The sequence below is a fragment of the Nerophis lumbriciformis genome, linkage group LG26, assembly GCF_033978685.3.
Source record: "Nerophis lumbriciformis linkage group LG26, RoL_Nlum_v2.1, whole genome shotgun sequence".
Lineage (NCBI taxonomy): Eukaryota > Metazoa > Chordata > Actinopteri > Syngnathiformes > Syngnathidae > Nerophis > Nerophis lumbriciformis.
The window spans coordinates 31,085,001-31,107,500 of NC_084573.2; the positions used below are offsets into that span (position 1 = coordinate 31,085,001).

The window sequence follows — 22,500 nt, forward strand, 5'->3', positions numbered from 1 at the left end:
ACTTTACATTGAGTAAACCATCTCAAAGTGCTACAGTGTATTAAAAAAAATAAAAATAATTTAAAATAAAAAATTAAAAAAATAACTAAAAAGATAATAAAAAATAAATAAAAACTAAAACAGCCAAATAGCTAAAACTAGTATGCATATATCTAAACATTTTTATTTTTTATTTTTTTAAAGAAGGGTTTTTAAGCCTTTTTTAAAAAAAAAAAGCATCCACAGTCTGTGGTACCCTCAGGTGGTCAGGGAGAGCGTTTCACAGATTGGGAGCGGCGGGGCAGAAAGCCCGGTTTCCCATTGTTCGTAGCTTTGTCCTCGGAGGTTAGAGGAGGTTAGCCTGTCCGGAGCGGAGCTGTCGTGTGGAGGATTTGGGGGTGAGTACCGTATTTTTCGGACTATAAGTCGCAGTTTTTTTTCATAGTTTGGCCGGGCTCCAGTGCGATTTATATATGTTTTTTAACTTCTTTATTATGCATTTTCGGCAGGTGCGACTTATACTCCGGTGCGACTTATACTCCGAAAAATACGGTAGTTCTTTGAGGTAGAGGGGGGCATTTCCATGGAGGCACTGGTTGGGTTAGTAAGGAGACTTTGAATTCAATCCTATATGTTTTTGGTTACACTTTAGTATGGGGAACATATTCTAAGTAACAAAGACTTAATTTAGAGTTATTTGGTTAGGGTTAGGGGGTTAGGGTTATAATAAGGCCATGCCGAATAAGGCATTAATAAGTGCTTAATAATGATTAGTTAAGAGCCAATATGTTACTAATTTGCATGTTAATAAGCAACTAATTAATGGTGAATATGTTCCCCATACTAAAGTGTTACCATGTTTTTTTTTTACTGGTGCACAAAATGAATTTGTACATGAACATCACCTTGTTCAAACAACAAAACCAACACAGTGCATAAACTCACAACAAATTACACACCTGCAAATCAGTGTGACTTCTGCTGTTGCCGTATCCGTAATACGCCGATAGGGAAAAGTTTTTATTTACACGATGAGTCGATCGAACCCAGGTTAAGAACCACTGGAATATAAGGAAGTAAATTGGATAACATCTTGGAGAAGCTTTCCGCTCTGCAGGGCAAATTTATAATTCCTTTAAGGACCAGAATGGACAACTACGGTAGATTAATCTATTGAAATGCGCTGAAACTCTTGTCACAAAGTCAAAGTTTTTTCTTCGTGAAAATACTAAAAGCAAAAAGTAGGGTTGGAATAAAACTAGTTGTACGAAAAGTGACTAATGGAGTAAATGTAGCGTGTTATTACGCGCACACACACACACACACACACACACACACACACACACACACACACACACACACACACACACACACACACACACACACACGGCAGTCTTGGCAGGTGCTGCATCACGGGGGACCACAGCTCCTCTCTCACCTCAGAATGAACCTACCATCCCATCCCCCGATGAGAGTCGCCATGCAAATGACCAGCAGCAACCTGGCCTCTCATTTGTCCCACTTCCCCATGCCTCATTGTTCGAAAATGACACCTTTACGTTTTACACCCAGCCAATTATTCTGTCTCACACAGTCCGCTGGCTCGGCGGGCCAACCTCAGCACGCCAGCGGGGATTCGCGGGGGAAAGGGAATACGGACAAAAGGGGCGGGGAAGGGGACTAACATCCGCAGGGATGCCAGGAAGAGCCAGGGACTGAGCTGGGAGGCCAACGAAGGAAAGTGCTAGAAATACGACAACAAAGGAGAGACAAGCTCAAAAGGTGTCCAAAGTGCGGCGCGGGTCCATTTGTGGCCTGCAGCTCGTTTTTGAAACGGCCCGAGCATATTCTTAAAATAATGCTAACACATAAGAGTGGAATAAAAGAGCAAGACAAAGTTGACTCTAATATCACAAAGCTGCCATGCATTTATTTTCATTGCTCAAAAAATAATAATGAATCAAAATCAACGTTGCTATGAATTACTGATCCATTCAAGGCTCCAATTGCACACAAAAAAATAAAATAAAATAAATAAATAATAATAATAATAATAATAAAAAATAATTAAAAAAAATAAATAAAAATAAAATAAAAATAATATATATATATATATATATATATATAAATAAATAAATAAATACATAAATAAATATATTAAAAATGTGTTTTGGTAAAAAAAACAAGAAAACAATGGCATATTCTGTCTGTTTGCTCTTTAAAAAAAAACCAAGTTTTCTTTGACAAAAATGGCATAAAACAAACATTATATATATATATATATATATATATTTATATATATATATATATATATATATATATAAACAAGAAAACAATGGCATATTTTATATATATATATTTATATATGCAAACAAACAAAATATGCATATATATATATATACATATATACACACACACACACACACACACACACACACACACACACACACACACACACACACACACACACACACACACATTTTGTCTGTTTTCTCTACAAAAAAAACAAGTTTTCTTTGACAAAAATGTATATATATATATATATATATATATATATATATATATATATATACATATATATATATATATATATATATATATATATATATATATATATATATATATATATATATATATATATATATATATATATATATATATATAAATAAACTTATCATCAACGGATAGACCTGAAGTTGCTCTACAGGCTTAAGTGTTAAAAAGTAAAATAAAAAAAAAAAGCTTATTTTAACACCTAATAATTTTAGTGTATTTCTTAATTTAAAAATAAATAAATAGTGAATTAAAATAAATGTTATGACCTATTTAGGGCTCTAATTACTTTACATCAAATATTCCACTTTGAAATGTATTTTAGTGGAAAACATTGTATATTTTGTGTGTTTGCCATAAAAAAGTAAAAGTTTTATTTGACAAAAAGGGCATGAAACAAACAAAAAAAAAATACATTAAAAAATAATAAAAAAATTATAATTAACGGATAGATCTGAAGTTGCTCAAGAGACTTAAGGGGTAAAAGTAAAAAAAAAAAAAAAGTATGACTTTTAACACACTTTTATGAGTGGGGCCCTTTTGCATCACCAATAATTTTTGTCATTGTTAAAAATAATAATTAATGAAAATCAATGCTATGAATTATTGACCTATTCAAGGCTCCAATTGCTTTATATTCCACTTTAAAAAATTGTTTTGGTAAAAAAAACAAGAAGACAATGGCATATGTTGTGTGTTTGCTTTGACAAAAATGGCATAAAACAAACAAACAAAATATATATATGAACTTATAATCAACGGATAGACCTGAATATGCTCTACAGACTTAAGTGTTACAAAAAAAAAAAAAAGAAGAAGCTTATTTTAACACCTAATAATTTTAGTGTATTTTTTAATTTAGAAAAAAATAAATAATAAATTAAAATAAATGTTATTACCTGTTTAGGGCTCCAATTACTTTATATCAAATACTCCACTTTGAAATGTATTATAGTGGAAAACATTGTATATTTTGTGTGTTTGCCATACAAAAATCTAAAGTTTTATTTGACAAAAAAGGCATCAAGCAAAAAAAAAATTAAATACATAAAAAACATGAAAAAAACAAAAAACAAAATTATAATCGACGAATAGATCTGAAGTTGCTCAAGAGACTTAAGTGTTAAAAGTAAAATACATTTTTTTTAAAGGACTTTTAACACACTTATCCCCAAGAATTTTAGTGGTATTAAAAAAAATTTAATTGTTAAAAAAATAAATAAATAAATGAAAATCAATGCTATGAATTATTGACCTATTCAAGGCTCCAATTGCTTTACATTATATATTCCACTTTAAAAAATGGTTTTGGTAAAAAAACAAGAAGACAATGGCATATTTTGTGTGTTTACTTTGACAAAAATGGCATAAAACAAACAAACAAACAAAATTTATATATAAACTTATAATCAACGGATAGACCTGAAGTTGCTCTACAGACTTAAGTGTTAAAAACAAACAAACAAAAAAAAGCTTATTTTAACACCTAATAACTTTTGTGTATTTTTTAATTTAGAAAAAATAAAATAAATAAATAAATAAATGTTATTACCTGTTTAGGGCTCCAATTTCTTTATATCAAATACTCCACTTTCAAATGTATTGTAGTGGAAAACATTGTATATTTTGTATGTTTGCCTTAAAAAAATCTAAAGTTTTATTTGACAAAAAGCATGAAGCAAAAAAAAATTAAATACCCGGTACATAAAAAAACATTAAAAAAAAAATACAAAATTATAATCGACGGATAGATCTGAAGTTGCTCTACAGACTTAAGTGTTAAAAGTAAAATTTTTTTTTTTTTTAAATGACTTTTAACACACTTTTATCCCCAAGAATTTTAGTGGTATTAAAAAAAATGTAATTGTTAAAAAATAAAAATAATGAATGAAAATTAAGGATGTCTGATAATGGCTTTTTGCCGATATCCGATATTGTCCAACTCTTTAATTACGGATACCGATATCGATATCAACCGATATATACAGTCGTGGAATTAACACATTATTATGCCTAATTTGGACAACCAGGTATGGTGGAGATAAGGTACTTTTAAAAAAACAAAAATAAAAAAAATAGTAAAATTAACTGTTAAAGGTTAGTACTATTAGTGGACCAGCAGCACGCACAATCATGTGTGCTTACGGACTGTATCCCTTGCGGACTGTATTGATATATATTGACATATAATGTAGGAACCAGAATATTAATAACAGAAAGAAACAACCCTTTTGTGTGAATGAGTGTGAATGGGGGAGGGAGGTTTTTTGGGTTGGTGCACTAATTGTAAGTGTATCTTGTGTTTTTTATGTTGATTTGATTTAAAAAACAAAAAAAACAAAAAAAAACAACCGATACTGATAATAAAAACACCGATGCCGATAATTTCCGATATTACATTTTAACGCATTTATCGGACATCTCTGATGAAAATCAATGCTATGAATTAAGTTAAAGTTAAGTTAAAGTACCAATGATTGTCACACAAACACTAGGTGTGGTGAAATTCGTCCTCTGCATTTGACCCATCCCCTTGTTCACCCCCTGGGAGGTGAGGGGAGCAGTGGGCAGCAGCGGTGCCACGCCCGGGAATCATTTTTGGTGATTTAACCCCCAATTCCAACCCTTGATGCTGAGTGCCAAGCAGGGAGGTAATGGGTCCCATTTTTATAGTCTTTGGTATGACTCGGCCTATTCAAGGCTCCAGTTGCTTTACGTTATATATTCCACTTCGACAAAAAAACAAAAAACAATGGCATATTTTGTGTGTTTGCTATATAAAAAACTACATTTGTATCGGTAATATATTGTATCGGGATTGATAATGAAACTTATCCATATGGCCATATATATATATATATATATATATATATATATATATATATATATATATATATATATATATATATATATATATATACACATACATATATATTTATATATATATATATATATGCGTATATATAATATATATATATATATGTATATATATATATATATATATACACATATGCATATATATATATATATATATATATATATATATATATATATATATATATATATATATATATATATATATATATATATATATATATATATATATATATATATATATATATATATATATGTATATATATGTATATATATATTAGTATTGAGGTTGGCTCAAAGATGAAGAGAAAAAAAATGAATAAAGAAGGAACAAACAAACAGAGTCCCTTGAAGATGTAAGGAGCGTGAGAGAAGCAGAACGGTACTTAAGGTGGCGTTCAAGAGGCAAAGTAGGGCTGGATGGAGCAAGGGAATGAATGAAGAGATCAGGAAAAAGTGTTGGAAAGCGAGGGAAGAAAACATAACTGAGGCCTAAAGCCAAGGAGATACTGGGGAGGTTGAATCTGTGAACGTGAGAAGGGGAAATAAAAAGCCAAGCGCTGCTTTTACCTGTGATGTGCCTGAGGATGTGGGAGATAGGACGAGGGGCGGGAGTGTTGTTGCATGAAAACAGCGTGCAAACAGATTTAAGGAAAGATGGGGCGGGATTGCTGTTCAGCGCCCGGGGAAGCTGGGAGGAGAGGAAGGAACGAGATGAGGAGAGAAAGAGAGGATGAAAGGCCCAGAAAAGTGGACCCAAGTATACGGAATAAGCAAAGTTACAATTTAGGTCGTTGGGCTTTTTATTGGTTAGCTTTCTCTGACGCAACCCTCCAATCAGAGGTCAGCACCAGCAGGTGGAACTCTAGTCTTTAGGTGTATGTGTGCAATGGATGAGAGAAACAAAAGTGTAGGGGTGCACGGAAATGATCGAACCGATATCAAGATTTATGACATCACGCCGATACAAATGAGCTCCGATAGGTAAGTGGGTTAGGGTGAACAAAACAAGCGCTCCTCCCTCATAAGTAGTTCCTACACTACTTAGGGGTGTGAACAAACAATACCGATCCCTCTTGGTTGACACTGCATTTATTTCTAGTCCCCCGGCTGACAAGAGGCTGCACCTAATTGTGTGTCTCCATACACAGTGTGGAGCCGCTCCGCTAAGCTAATCATAATCACCTCCGTTATGGCAAATAAACTGAATTTTTTTCACATTTTAAGTACTACTTCATTACTGGAGGACGAGGCTAAACATGTTGCACACCGAGCACAAGCCAGGAGCAACGTTCCCTCTAAGGTGCGCGCCTGTGCAATTGCGCACTGCTCAAGCGTCCTCTGCGCAACGCACAAAATCAAATAAAAAAATAAGCGCATAACCATTTTCGCCACACGGACACGACAGAGAAAACAGTTGTCGTCATCATTGTTCAAATATTGCAACGTCTGTCGAGACGCTTTGAGGACATGAATTCCATCCATCACTTTACTGAGCAAAACTTTTTATCGTCGGCCATAAACACATCACCAAAACATTAGTAAAAAAAATGATATCTAGCAAAAGTGGTCATTTTCTGCAGTACAAACCAGACCAAAAGCAACTTTGTTATATCAACAGCAGCCGCTCGCTTTTTCTCACTTGCGCCAACACATGCACATATGGCACTTAGCCAGTGATGCGTTTACAGCCACACAAAAAGTCGGACAACTCCAACACCACACATAAAGTGTCATTCCAGGTCGTTACACTAGGATTTACCAATCAAATATGAGCTTATTCTAGTGTCATTTATTAGGAATCTTAATTTATAAATATTAATCATGAAATGCTGTTAGTATATTAAATAAATACTAATAAAAATATATTTTTTACAACCAGGAAGTTGCAGGAATGTACACATGATCCCCTGCTTACATCTCATTGTGCAACATGTGAATGTTTTAATGGGAACTAAATGCAATGTCTGAAAGGGGTACAAATTATTTCCAAAGCAGGACCTCCACCCAGACAAACAATACAAGTACACAGTTCATGAAAAACAATATTTTTTGTTATTGTCATTGTAAGTGGGGCTAAATACTTATATTAGAAAATAATCTCATGGAAATGACTGCTGTCATTTGATTATAATAATAAGAGAATGTTGTCTGTCTATCTGTGTTGGCCCTGTGATGAGGTAGGGACTTGTCCAGGGTGAACCCCGCCTTCCGCCCGAATGCAGCTGAGATAGGCTCCAGCGCCCCACACGACCCCAAAAGGGACAAGCGGTAGAAAATGGATGGATGGATGGAGATTGAACTTGTTATTTAGTCAGGTTTAGCCACAGTGTGCACGTCTGATGTTGCTCACATGGGCTCCACTGAATGCTCAGGGAGTTTTTGAGTTTTCCTCACACACATAAATAATTAGAGGGAACATTGACCAGGAGCAGGCATGCTCATAGCAAAGATAGCTGTTTGATTGATTGATTGAAACTTTTATTAGTAGATTGCACAGTACAGTACATATTCCGTACAATTGACCACTAAATGGTAACACCCGAATAAGTTTTTCAACTTGTTTAAGTCGGGGTACACGTAAATCAATTCATGGTAAACAAGGTTAAGAAATAAGTGCTTAGTAAAGTCTACGAAGTGAAGATGTATTATAGCAGGAAGTAAGCAGTTATTAACAAGAAATTAATAAATATAAAACCGTAAATTCCGGACTATAAGTGGCTGCTACTCTTTTCCTGCACTTTTTGCAAAATCTAATTTATGGATTTTTCTTTGGTGACGGCCATGATGCAAATTGTTTAAAAAAGGCAAATACACTATCTAAGGGTGTGCTACTGTTTGTGCTATGGAGCTACCTCTTGGACGAGTCCGCTCACTCGCAGTGTCCTTCCATTTAGTGCCTCGAACTGCCGTTCTGTCTTATCGGCGTCCATAGCGTTCATACTTGTACGGATTCTTCATTCTTTACTCCCGGCAGCGTTTGAAAGTTTTACAATATAACTACAACAATTCGTACTCACTAAACCGTCCCATGTGTGATGTCTGTAGGAAGTGTTTTCATGCATATTTGTATGCAAAGATTTAACACAGTAGTAGAAAGTACTTTTTACTTTTGTTTAGCTATTGTGTACTATTGACTTTGATCAAACAATTGAAAATAAGGAATATGTTGAAATATTGTTTTGATATTGTTAAAGTGTCAATAGCACCCACTATAAGTTAGAGAGGTTAATTTAGCCTACTAATGTGTATTTATAAATGGCATAGCACCCACTATAGGTAAATATAGTGATCAGTATCGGACGATCTCACTCTTGGACGACTGGTATCGGGATCGGCAGCAAAAACACGGATCGAAAGATCCCTATTATTAAGTTGAATAGAGTTTAATAAAACAATAAGTGGAACTTTAGTATTGAGTGGGTCTGGGTCTTGCCTCATCACTCACTGATAAGACCTGATAAGTCAGAAAGAGATGATACAGTATTATCTGCTCACAAATGCTACCTGGTGGTTGTTTGAGCACACTGCAGCTAGTCCTGGGTCGTCCCACTCCTTAATGCTTCAGTCACACGCAGGATTCTTACAGGAATGAGGCCAAAAAACAACCTTAACTACTGTAATTCTTGAGTTTGGTTATGGAAGATGCCATAAACAGGAGGAGGAATTGTTTACAAGGGAATTGTTAAATCATTACAAAACAATTCAACATTGTTGAAAAGCCCAAAATAACATCTAAAAACATACCGAGGGGAGTAGGTGGAAATAAAAACCCCAACAAACTTGATAACGTTAACTTCGACGACTTCAAATCAAACAGTTTGACAGTGACAGCGGAGCTGTACAAAAAGATTTATGGAAGCAAGCATGTGAGGCGCCAGCGTACAAAATACATGCGAGTGGGACTTTGAAGAGATGTGTTTTGATTCAGAAATATTCTTCCCAATTGGAAATATATATATATATATATATATATATATATATATATATATATATATATATATATATATATATATATATATATACATACATATATACATACATACAGGTAAAAGCCAGTAAATTAGAATATTTTGAAAAACTTGATTTATTTCAGTAATTGCATTCAAAAGGTGTAACTTGTACATTATATTTATTCATTGCACACAGACTGATGCATTCAAATGTTTATTTCATTTAATTTTGATGATTTTAAGTGGCAACAAATGAAAATCCAAAATTCCGTGTGTCACAAAATTAGAATATTACTTAAGGCTAATACAAAAAAGGGATTTTTAGAAATATTGGCCAACTGAAAAGTATGAAAATGAAAAATATGAGCATGTGCAATACTCAATACTTGGTTGGAGCTCCTTTTGCCTCAATTACTGCGTTAATGCGGCGTGGCATGGAGTCGATGAGTTTCTGGCACTGCTCAGGTGTTATGAGAGCCCAGGTTGCTCTGATAGTGGCCTTCAACTCTTCTGCGTTTTTGGGTCTGGCATTCTGCATCTTCCTTTTCACAATACCCCACAGATTTTCTATGGGGCTAAGGTCAGGGGAGTTGGCGGGCCAATTTAGAACAGAAATACCATGGTCCGTAAACCAGGCACGGGTAGATTTTGCGCTGTGTGCAGGCGCCAAGTCCTGTTGGAACTTGAAATCTCCATCTCCATAGAGCAGGTCAGCAGCAGGAAGCATGAAGTGCTCTAAAACTTGCTGGTAGACGGCTGCGTTGACCCTGGATCTCAGGAAACAGAGTGGACCGACACCAGCAGATGACATGGCACCCCAAACCATCACCCAACCATGCAAATTTTGCATTTCCTTTGGAAATCGAGGTCCCAGAGTCTGGAGGAAGACAGGAGAGGCACAGGATCCACGTTGCCTGAAGTCTAGTGTAAAGTTTCCACCATCAGTGATGGTTTGGGGTGCCATGTCATCTGCTGGTGTCGGTCCACTCTGTTTCCTGAGATCCAGGGTCAACGCAGCCGTCTACCAGCAAGTTTTAGAGCACTTCATGCTTCCTGCTGCTGACCTGCTCTATGGAAATGGAGATTTCAAGTTCCAACAGGACTTGGCGCCTGCACACAGCGCAAAATCTACCCGTGCCTGGTTTACGGACCATGGTATTTCTGTTCTAAATTGGCCCGCCAACTCCCCTGACCTTAGCCCCATAGAAAATCTGTGGGGTATTGTGAAAAGGAAGATGCAGAATGCCAGACCCAAAAACACAGAAGAGTTGAAGGCCACTATCAGAGCAACCTGGGCTCTCATAACACCTGAGCAGTGCCAGAAACTCATCGACTCCATGCCACGCCGCATTAACGCAGTAATTGAGGCAAAAGGAGCTCCAACCAAGTATTGAGTATTGTACATGCTCATATTTTTCATTTTCATACTTTTCAGTTGGCCAACATTTCTAAAAATCCCTTTTTTGTATTAGCCTTAAGTAATATTCTAATTTTGTGACACACGGAATTTTGGATTTTCATTTGTTGCCACTTCAAATCATCAAAATTAAATGAAATAAACATTTGAATGCATCAGTCTGTGTGCAATGAATAAATATAATGTACAAGTTACACCTTTTGAATGCAATTACTGAAATAAATCAAGTTTTTCAAAATATTCTAATTTACTGGCTTTTACCTGTATATACATATATATATATATATATACGTATATATGTGTATATATATATATATATATATATATATGTATGTATATATGTGTATATATATATATATGTATATATGTGTATATATATATATATATATATGTATGTATATATGTGTATATATATATATATATATGTATGTATATATGTGTATATATATATATATATGTATGTATATATGTGTATATATATATATATATATATATATATATATATATATATATATATATATATATATATATTAGCTATATATGTATATGTATATGTATATATATATATATATATATATATATATATATATATATATATATATATATATATATATTAGCTATCAACTATTGATTATTTTAGTAACAGTTGAGTAGGTTTTGATTAATCCAGTAATTGGATAAAACTTTATAGCTTCAATGTGCATTTTAGGGCACATTTTTTAAATGTAACCTTCATTACCTTCTATTTAACTTATTTTACCTTCTACTTATCTTATTTTATCCTGTATTTACAATTTTACCTTTTATTTGCCTTCTATTTCTTATTTTATCTTCTTTTTACCTCTTTTTTTAATATCTTAACTTCTATTTACATTCTATTAATCTTATTTTAGCTTCTTTTCACCTTTTTTAACATTGTTTTACCTTCTATTTATTTACTTTTTATTTACCTTTTATTTATCTTCTTTTTACAATACCTTAACTTCTATTCATCTATTTTTATTTACCTTGTATTTATCTTATTTTAGCTTCTTTTCACCTTTTAGCATTATTTTACTTTCTATTTAACTTTTTTTTTAACCTGAGTTTACCTTTTATTTACATTTTACCTTTTATTTACCTAATTTTACCTTCTATTTATTGTCTTTTAGCTTCTATTTAGCTTTTTCCCCCCTTTCTTATTTTACCTTGTATTTACATTTTAATTACCTTACTTTAAATTGTATTTACCTTTCCTGTTTATCTTATTTTACCTTCTATTTAACATGTTTTACCTTTGTTAACCTTTTATTTACCTTTCTTTTTTTATTTTTTATTTATTTATTTTTACCTTATTTTGCCTTCTTTTTACCTGTTTTTAACTTTTTACTTTTACCAACATTTACCTTGTTTTATCTTTTTTTTTTAACTGTTATTTAACTTGTTGTACCTTTCTTTATGCGGTCTGGATTTGATACATTTTTATTAGCTACATTCACAAACCAGTAGTTTTCAACACTGTTTTCACCAAGAACCACCTCAGAAAACACTTGGCTCTCCAAGTACTACCAGGGGCGCCACTAGGGATTTTGGGCCCCATGAAAAGAATCTTTACAGGGCCCCCAACACAGTGTCATTATTTTTTCTGTATTATAATTTCATCATCATTAAGGGCCTCTCTGGGCCCCCCTCCATCATGGGCCCCTAGAATCCGTCTCCTTTACCCCCCCTTTTCGGCGCCCCTGAGTACCACCATAACAAACAGCATTTAAATACAGTAGCGTAGTAGACCCAAGTATTCATTAAAAACAAGGCAGAGGTAAGTATATTTAATATTTTTGGCCACTGTAACATTACTCACAGTTTGAACAGTAACACTGTGTTTGAACATAGGAAAATAAAACACTGTTCTTGAATTAAGTGATTCTTTGGTGTACCACTAGAAGGAGCTTGCGCACCACTACCAAAGTTTGAAAATCACTGCAATAAAAGAATAATCGAAGCAACATATTCTAAATCAAAGCTTCTAATCAAATTAATCTATTTAATCAATTAATTGCAGCCCTTGTTATAAATATACCTCATTAATAATCAATTCATTTGATTTTCAGATCAAGTCGTGGGCCACTAAAAAAATAGCTGCGGGCCAACAATGGGACCCAGGGCGCACTTCGGAAACCCATAATCCCTAACATAACTTTAAGAAAGCGGGGATTACTGCTTGCATAAAAGGTTTCATTTATTAATATTTTGAACTGGAATACAAGTGTAAAAAGAAGCTAGGTACTTTGAAAACAAAACAACAATTTGACAAATACTCAATCTTAAGTGACAATGACTGAGAAGCAGGTTTTGCTGTTGGGGTTCTTGATCAATTGATATCAATCGTAAAAAAACGTGTCTTGGTTCTGGACCTAAAGACTGCGTTTCTGACTTTGGAGGTTCCACCGTACTTCAAGTCGGTCAGTTCTATAGTTGCCTTACCTGTGGTGAAATGTCTGAGACAGGGTGGGCGGAGAGGTGGGAGGTGTCGCCAAGCCTGTTGAGTAGGGATGGTACGGGGTTTTCTTCAGCGCCTGGATCAGGTTGTGTCTGTACTCCGGGTCTATTGACCACAAAGACCCTTTCCCTATGCTCTGGAAGGAAGACAAAAAAGAACATAGAGAGAGATGTAACTTGATGCGGTGTCAAGGCGCAGTTCAAACAGTACAGTGACCTGGGCCAACATGTCCGAAGTTTAATTCTTCCTATTGACCGATCTAGTGTACACAAAGAGACATGATGGGTTTGCAGGGGTAGAAAAGAAAGACATTATATTATTAGAACTATAAACGCTGGCACATGACTGCTTGCTGTCAGCCTAATAAACTCAAAACTGATTGGTAACCAGTTCTTAGTGTACTCGGCTTGTTGCCGAAGTCAGCTGCTTCTGCGTCAAGGCGAAGCGTGCGGCATAGCAACTCTAAAAACTGCAACATTGTGTTACCTAGTTTTCAACAAAACAAAACACACTGACTGGTTCAAGCTCCAACCACACTGTCCAAGTTCCCTTTGTTGCCATTGTCTACTAGTCAACATCGTCCTTAGCGTGTCAACGAATCCTACATCTGATGCAGAACCTCGAATGGTCCACGTTGGAAGTGACTACGCAGAAGCACAAACCAAGCATGAGTGGTGGAAAATGAATTAATAATAGGGCCGCACCTAATATTCATGATTATTTAATCAATCAGTAACGTTGTGCTGGACTGCATCTGCCTCCTCTCGAATCAAACTAACTCACCACTCCAAGATATTCAATTGATCGCAACTGCACTGTTCAATTTGTCTTTGAAGGAGCTTCTTGGGTTCATGCTTGTAGACTTAGATTGGTCAGCTCTAGTCAAATCTAAGGCTATGTTCAAACGTCAGGTCAATTCCCAATTTTTTGCCCGTATGTGACATGTATCGGATGTATTTATGTCAACGTGAACAGTACAATTGCCATTTTCTAAAATCCGACCCAACCCATTCTCATGTGTAGCTATATATCAGATATGTAGCCGATGCAACTGCATGCTGAATGTTCAGGTCGCGTTTAGCCGACATATACGTCAACGAAAGGTGACAAACGTCACAATTCTTTGCCAAAACAGACAGGCACAAAAGTAGTAGTAGAAAACAGTCAGTGGGGAAATATGATAGGAGGACTTATGTCAATGTCCCACCTGCTCTGCCTGCTCACCCACACGTCAAAACAAGAGTCCCACAAACAACCATAGTCAAAACCTTTGCCTTCTTCCTTAAATTCATATGTGACTCTGGTTGCACAAACCAGGACCGACACAGACACCAATCAGGGCCATGTTTCCGTCTGGAAACCACTCCATAAAAAGATTGGATTTAACCAAAAATCTTAACTCGTCATCATTCCCTGTGTGTAAACATAGCCTTTGTCTATGTGCTTGAACTGAACAGTCTTAGATTGGTCATATCAAGCCCAATCTGAGTCTATAGGCATTATTAGATGAAGGCTGCTGGGATATGAGGTTAAACGTCTTCTAACACAAACTGAACAGTCTTATATTGATCAAATAGAGCCCAATCTAAGTCGATCGGCATTGTTTGATAAATCCTGCTCAGATAAGAGGTTAAACGGCTTCTAAGACAGACTGAACAGTCATATCAAGCCCAATCTGATTCTATAGGCATTATTTGATGAATGCTGCTGGAATACGAGGTTAAACGTCTTCTAACACAAACTGAACAGTCTTATATTGGTCAAATAGAGCCCAATCTAAGTCTATAGGCATTGTTTGATAAAGCCTGCTCAGATGAGAGGTTAAACGGCTTCTAAGACAAACTGAACAGTCTTAGATTGGTCATATCAAGCCCAATCTGAGTCTATAGGCATTATTTGTTTGATGAAGGCTGCTGGAATATGAGGTTAAACGTCTTCTAACACAAACTGAACAGTCTTATATTGGTCAAATAGAGCCCAATCTAAGTCTATAAGCATTGTTTGATAAAGCCTGCTCAGATGAGAGGTTAAACGGCTTCTAAGACAAACTGAACAGTCTTAGATTGGTCATATCAAGCCCAATCTGAGTCTATAGGCATTATTTGTTTGATGAAGGCTGCTGGAATATGAGGTTAAACGTCTTCTAACACAAACTGAACAGTCTTATATTGGTCAAATAGAGCCCAATCTAAGTCTATAAGCATTGTTTGATAAAGCCTGCTCAGATGAGAGGTTAAACGGCTTCTAAGACAAACTGAACAGTCTTAGATTGGTCATATCAAGCCCAATCTGAGTCTATAGGCATTATTTGTTTGATGAAGGCTGCTGGAATATGAGGTTAAACGTCTTCTAACACAAACTGAACAGTCTTATATTGGTCAAATAGAGCCCAATCTAAGTCTATAAGCATTGTTTGATAAAGCCTGCTCAGATGAGAGGTTAAACGGCTTCTAAGACAAACTGAACAGTCTTAGATTGGTCATATCAAGCCCAATCTGAGTCTATAGGCATTATTTGTTTGATGAAGGCTGCTGGAATATGAGGTTAAACGTCTTCTAACACAAACTGAACAGTCTTATATTGGTCAAATAGAGCCCAATCTAAGTCTATAAGCATTGTTTGATAAAGCCTGCTCAGATGAGAGGTTAAACGGCTTCTAAGACAAACTGAACAGTCTTAGATTGGTCATATCAAGCCCAATCTGAGTCTATAGGCATTATTTGTTTGATGAAGGCTGCTGGAATATGAGGTTAAACGTCTTCTAACACAAACTGAACAGTCTTATATTGGTCAAATAGAGCCCAATCTAAGTCTATAAGCATTGTTTGATAAAGCCTGCTCAGATGAGAGGTTAAACGGCTTCTAAGACAAACTGAACAGTCTTAGATTGGTCATATCAAGCCCAATCTGAGTCTATAGGCATTATTTGATGAAGGCTGCTGGAATATGAGGTTAAACGTCTTCTAACACAAACTGAACAGTCTTATATTGGTCAAATAGAGCCCAATCTAAGTCGATCGGCATTGTTTGATAAATCCTGCTCAGATGAGAGGTTAAACGGCTTCTAAGACAAACTGAACAGTCTTAGATTGGTCATATCAAGCCCAATCTGAGTCTATAGGCATTATTTGATGAAGGCTGCTGGGATACGAGGTTAAACGTCTTCTAACACAAACTGAACAGTCTTATATTGGTCAAATAGAGCCCAATCTAAGTCTATAGGCATTGTTTGATAAAGCCTGCTCAGATGAGAGGTTAAATGGCTTCTAAGACAAACTGAACAGTCTTAGATTGGTCATATCAAGCCCAATCTGATTCTATAGGCATTATTTGATGAAGGCTGCTGGAATACAAGGTTAAACGTCTTCTAGCACAAACTGAACAGTCTTATATTGGTCAAATAGAGCCCAATCTAAGTCGATCGGCATTGTTTGATAAATCCTGCTCAGATAAGAGGTTAAACGGCTTCTAAGACAGACTGAACAGTCATATCAAGCCCAATCTGATTCTATAGGCATTATTTGATGAAGGCTGCTGGAATACGAGGTTAAACGTCTTCTAACACAAACTGAACAGTCTTATATTGGTCAAATAGAGCCCAATCTAAGTCGATCGGCATTGTTTGATAAATCCTGCTCAGATGAGAGGTTAAACCACTTCTAAGACAAACTGAACAGTCTTAGATTGGTCATATCAAGCCCAATCTGAGTCTATAGGCATTATTTGATGAAGGCTGCTGGGATATGAGGTTAAACGTCTTCTAACACAAACTGAAAAGTCTTATATTGGTCAAATAGAACCCAATCTAAGTCGATCGGCATTGTTTGATAAAGCCTGCTCAGATGAGAGGTTAAACGGCTTCTAAGACAAACTAAACAGTCTTTGATTGGTCATATCAAGACCAATCTGAGTCTATAGGCATTATTTGATGAAGACTGCTGGGATACGAGGTTAAACGTCTTCTAACACAAACTGAACAGTCTTATATTGGTCAAATTGAGCCCAATCTAAGTCTATAGGCATTGTTTGATAAAGCCTGCTCAGATGAGAGGTTAAACGGCTTCTAAGACAAACTGAACAGTCTTAGATTGGTCAAATTGAGCCCAATCCAAGTCTATAGGCATTGTTTGATAAAGCCTGCTCAGATGAGAGGTTAAACGGCTTCTAAGACAAACCGAACAGTCTTAGATTGGTGAGATCGAGCCCAATCTAAGTCCATGTCTGTCATGATCTGTGGTCAAGATCATGTTTTGTTTAGTTATGTTCTGTTACTTTTGGACTCCATAGTTCCTATTTTTGTGCACCCTTGTTTGTTTATGACGACTGATTAGTTTCACCTGTCTCATGTGTTTGACTCACGCACCTGCTTTAAATCAGAGACTATTATTTAAACCTGTTTTGCCAGTTAGTCCTGCTGGCGACATTACTCTGTGATGATCTTTTCATACTCTGTATTTGCTCATTCCATGACATAGTTCTTGATGTTAATTTCATGCTCTGTACATGTACTTTTCATGCTCTGCTCATGCCAGAGTTCATGCTGCTATTTTCATGCCACAGTATGTGTTGTTTGTTTTATGTTCATAGTTTACGTTAAAGTGTTAGTTTGGTTCCCTGCGCCAAGTTTGTGACTTCGCCTCGTGAGCGATTTTTGTTTGTACCCCTTTTGAGTCAAGATAAAATCATGTTTTTACCTTCAAGCCTTGTCCGGTCTAGTCCGTTTGCATCCCGGGAGAATCAATCAACCAATCAATGTTTATTGATATAGCCCTAAATCAAAAAAGTCTCAAAGGGCTGCACAAGCCACAACGACATCCTCGGTACAGAGCCCACTTAAGGGACGTCGATGTGAATGACTATGACAAACCTAATACTAAAACGGAAAAAAATACTCAAATATAATACTAAAACATGATCAGGAAAACACTCAAATATAATACTAAAACATGATAAGAAAACTCTCAAATATAATACAAAAACATGATAAGAAAACTCTCAAATATAATACTAAAACATGATCAGGAAAACACTCAAATATAATACTAATAAGAAAACACTCAAATATAATACTAAAACATGATTGGAAAACATTCAAATATAATGCTAAAACATGATTATTAAAACTCAAATATAATGCTAAAACAGAAAAAAAAATACTCAAATATAACACTAAAAGATGATCAGGAAAACACTCAAATATAATACTAAAACATGATCAGGAAAGCATTAAAATATAATACTAAATCATGGTCAGGAAAACATTGAAATATAATATTAAACATGATAGGAAAACACTCAAATATAATACTAAAACATGATCAGGAAAACATTAAAATATCATATGATAGGAAAACACTCAAATATAATACTAAAACACGATCGGGAAAACACTCAAATATAATACTAAAACATGATAAGAAAACACTCAAATATAATACCTAAAACATGATAAGAAAACTCTCAAATATAATACTAAAACATGATAAGAAAACACTCAAATATAATACTAAAACATGATCGGGAAAACACTCAAATATAATACTAAAACATGATAAGAAAACGCTCAAATATAATACTAAAACATGATCGAGAAAACACTCAAATATCATACTAAAACATGATCAGGAACAGATTAAAATATCATACTAAACATGATAGAATAAATCTCGCAGCAAGCTACGTAAAAATCCACATCCTGACAATGTCCATGAACTGATAAGCTTGTTTCGGGTGAGAGGCGAAATGACTCCAAAGACAAACTGAACAGTCTTAGGTTGGTCAGATCGAGCCCGATCTGAGTCTAATAGCATGAACTGATGAAGCCTGCTCAGATGAGAGGTTAAACTTCTCCAAAGACAAATAGTACGATCTTAAGAGTTTTCAGCTCGAGCCCAATCTAAGTCTATGAAGCCTGCTTGGATGAGAGGCAAGGAGTCTCCAAAGACAAACGGAACAGTCCACCTGTGATCGATTGAATACCCTGAGAATACAATGACCTGATGAATGAGAACCATAGACACTCCAAGATATGTGTCATGACCGTGCCACAGTGCACAAAGCAATGCCCCAGCTCCATCAAACACCTCTCAAGATGAATGAGAACAGAAACAGTGAGCCAGCACTTCTTCTCTCAGGTCCGACATCAGCGAACTCTGACCCGGCAAATGTTCTTCTGGCTGAACAGACAAAAACGTCCCGACACATTCCAATGGTGTCATCCCAGATGAATGAAAGCACTAGAATCCAACAATAATTTCATTTGGCAAGGTTTTCCAATCCGTACATCAGTACATTAGCCACACATGTACCGTAAGAAAACTTCTGGAAAGGTGAATTAGTTTCGTCAATGCCACCCCACTCAATATATTCCTGTCTGCGTCTCCTTTTTGAAGCGTTTCTGATTAAAATACTGGGAAACTTGAACTTTTTTTCCACTTCAGAGGCCACAACGGAGTGTATTTTTAGATCAAAAGCAACCCCTCGTCTACCCTAATGAATCTGTCGCTCCCAATCTGACTGAAACCAGCGTATAGATTATAGAGAACAGGGATCTCAAACAGGTCGCCATGAAAAAATGCTGGCTGTCTCCAGCTCTGTCAGCTCCCACCGCGCTTTCATCTGCCTTGTCAAAATCTCAGGTTTGTATACGGCGGAGACCAAGGATGGCAGCTCGATAGGGGAGAAGAGTGCGAATACATTTGAAATGAAAGGCGCCTTGCCTTACGTTCAACCCACTTTGTAATGCGCCATGATACGATATAGATACAGGCTATGGGTTGGGGAGATGTCATAGCTGCAGGCTTCTCATTTTTTTCTTTTAGCAAATACTAGAAGGAATCTATTAAGAGGAAAATGTCAGATATGTCAAAAGCAGTGTGTGAGAAGTAATCGGGGGGGGGTTGGAAATCCCAAAACTGCAGTTTAGGGGTTTAAATAGGTTACCGTATTTTCCGCACCATAAGGCGCCCTGGGTTATAAGCCGCGCCTTCAATGAACGGCATATTTCAAAACTTTGTCCACCCATAAGCCGCCCCGTGTTGTAAGCCGCATCTAACTGCGCTAAAGGAATGTCAAAAAAACAGTCATGGAATCGTATATCAACATGGACGGAGCTGCTGAAAAAAGCCACCCGGCCTCTTCGCGTAAACTTAAACTTACCTTAACCACTCGCTCATCTTTTCTTCATCCATCCCTTCGAGTTAGCTTTTATGATGACGCCGGCTGGAAAGGTCTCTTTTGGCAAGGTCTTCCTTTTGAATATCACCATGGGTGGAAGTTTCTGGCCATTAGCATGGCAAGCTAGAACCACAGTGAAGGATGACTTCTCATTCCCTGTGGTGCGAATATTCACCGTACGTGCTCCCGTTGTATCCACAGTGCGGTTCACAGGAATATCAGTTGCTGTGAAATAGTAATCCGTGTGCGGATGGAGAGATTGCGTCTTTTCATGAACCGGATCCCTGTCACTTGGTAGGAGCCATTTTGTGGTCTTTACAGATGTAAACACACAAAGGAAATGAAACGTACGGTATATCCGCGCGCTTTTTCTTCTTCTATGCGGGCGGGTGGTTGCTTACAGTAGAAGAAGAAGCGCTTCCTGTTCTATGGGGGCGGGTGCTTACCTTGGCGGTTGCTTGCGTAGAAGAAGAAGCGCTTCCTGTTCTACCGGGAAAAAAGATGGCGGCTGTTTACCGAAGTTGCGAGACCGAAACTTTATGAAAATGAATCTTAATATTTATCCATATATAAAGCGCACCGGGTTATAAGGCGCACTGTCAGCTTTTGAGAAAATTTGTGGTTTTTAGGTGCGCCTTATAGTGCGGAAAATACGGTACTTAAGGGATGGGTACCGAATCCAGTACTTTTTCGGCACTGACCGAACATATTGATTCACATATGGTGCCTGGTTTCGGCACTTGGCGATCAATCCAGCAGCATTGAGAGCTGATTCAACCAAACTACCTTCATGTAGCAATTTTCAATGCCAACAAAGAAATCGACTCAAAAAACACTCCAACATGCACACACACAGATAACAATGCCACACCGCTAGACGTTGATTGTGACATAACAGTAGGGATGATGTTTGATAAGAAATTATCGAGTTCGAGCCCTTTATCGAATCCTCTCATCGAACCGATTCCTTATCGATTCTCTTATCGAATCCAGATAGGTTGTTGTATATGGAAAAAAACCCACAATATTTGGTTTAACAAAAGCTCACTTTTATTTTATAAGAAAAAAATAAAATAAAATAAATAAATAAATATTGACTGGTACCCCCCCCTAAAAAAATAAAATAAATAAATATTGACTGTTGTTACCCAAAGTATATTAAGTGGGATTTTTCAGAAAAACAAATATATACAGTAACACAAAAACAACATGTCTCTGTGGTCACTATAGGTCAGGGGTCGGCAACCCGCGGCTCTTTGATCAATCTGATGCGGCTCAGCAGCTTACTTGCTGAACCCCCCAATTTTCCCGTGAGACTTCCGGATTTCAGTGCCTCTCGCAGAAAACTCCCGGGAATAATGTTCACCGATTTTCACCCTTACAGTTATAATAAGGGCGTGCCATGATGATACAACATTTGGCAAACACCCAGAATCCCATGCAGCCCTGACTCTTCCGGGCTACATTATACACCCCTGCTACCACCAAACCCCGCCCCACCCCAACCCTGTTCCCTCACACATCAACCCCCCCCCTCTGTGCGTCGGTTGAGGTGGGCGGGGTTTGGTAGCGGGGGTGTATAATGTATCCCGGAAGAGTTAGGGCTGCATGGGATTCTGGGTATTTGTCCTGTTGTGTTTATGTTGTGTTACTGTGCAGATGTTCTCCCGAAATGTGTTTGTCATTCTTGTTTGGTGTGGGTTCACAGTGTGGCGCATTATTAGTAAGAGTGTTATAGTTTTTTTTATACCGCCACCGTCAGTGTAACCTGTGTGGTTGTTGACCAAGTATGCCTTGCTGTCACCTACGTGAGCAAGCGGAAACACCATACAACGTGTGGCTGATCAGGCACGCTGGTTGTAGTGGATGCTACATGCTGTACCATCACGGCACGCATGACGCTGTCAAGCGCCATTCATTTAAAACCCGCGTGCCGCACCAGGTTTCAAATTCCATATAAAGGTGTGGGCAGCGTGTCTGAGACCCCTGGTTTATACATAGCACAAAGCAAAAAGAAAACTTTGTATGCAGTGTTATTTCATTTAAAATTAAAAAAATTTTTTGTGGCT

The 22,500-nt window shown here is 36.6% G+C and overlaps 1 protein-coding gene across 1 annotated transcript in view; it reads right to left on the reverse strand.

The window, feature by feature from the left end:
* ches1 (checkpoint suppressor 1) overlaps window positions 1-22,500 on the reverse strand; it is a 234,827-nt gene that overhangs the window by 71,669 nt on the left and 140,658 nt on the right. Inside the window, exon 3 of the mRNA XM_061987014.1 lies at window positions 13,240-13,391. Within this exon, the coding sequence (XP_061842998.1) occupies window positions 13,240-13,391 (152 nt within the window). The remainder of the gene's footprint in view (window positions 1-13,239; window positions 13,392-22,500) is intronic.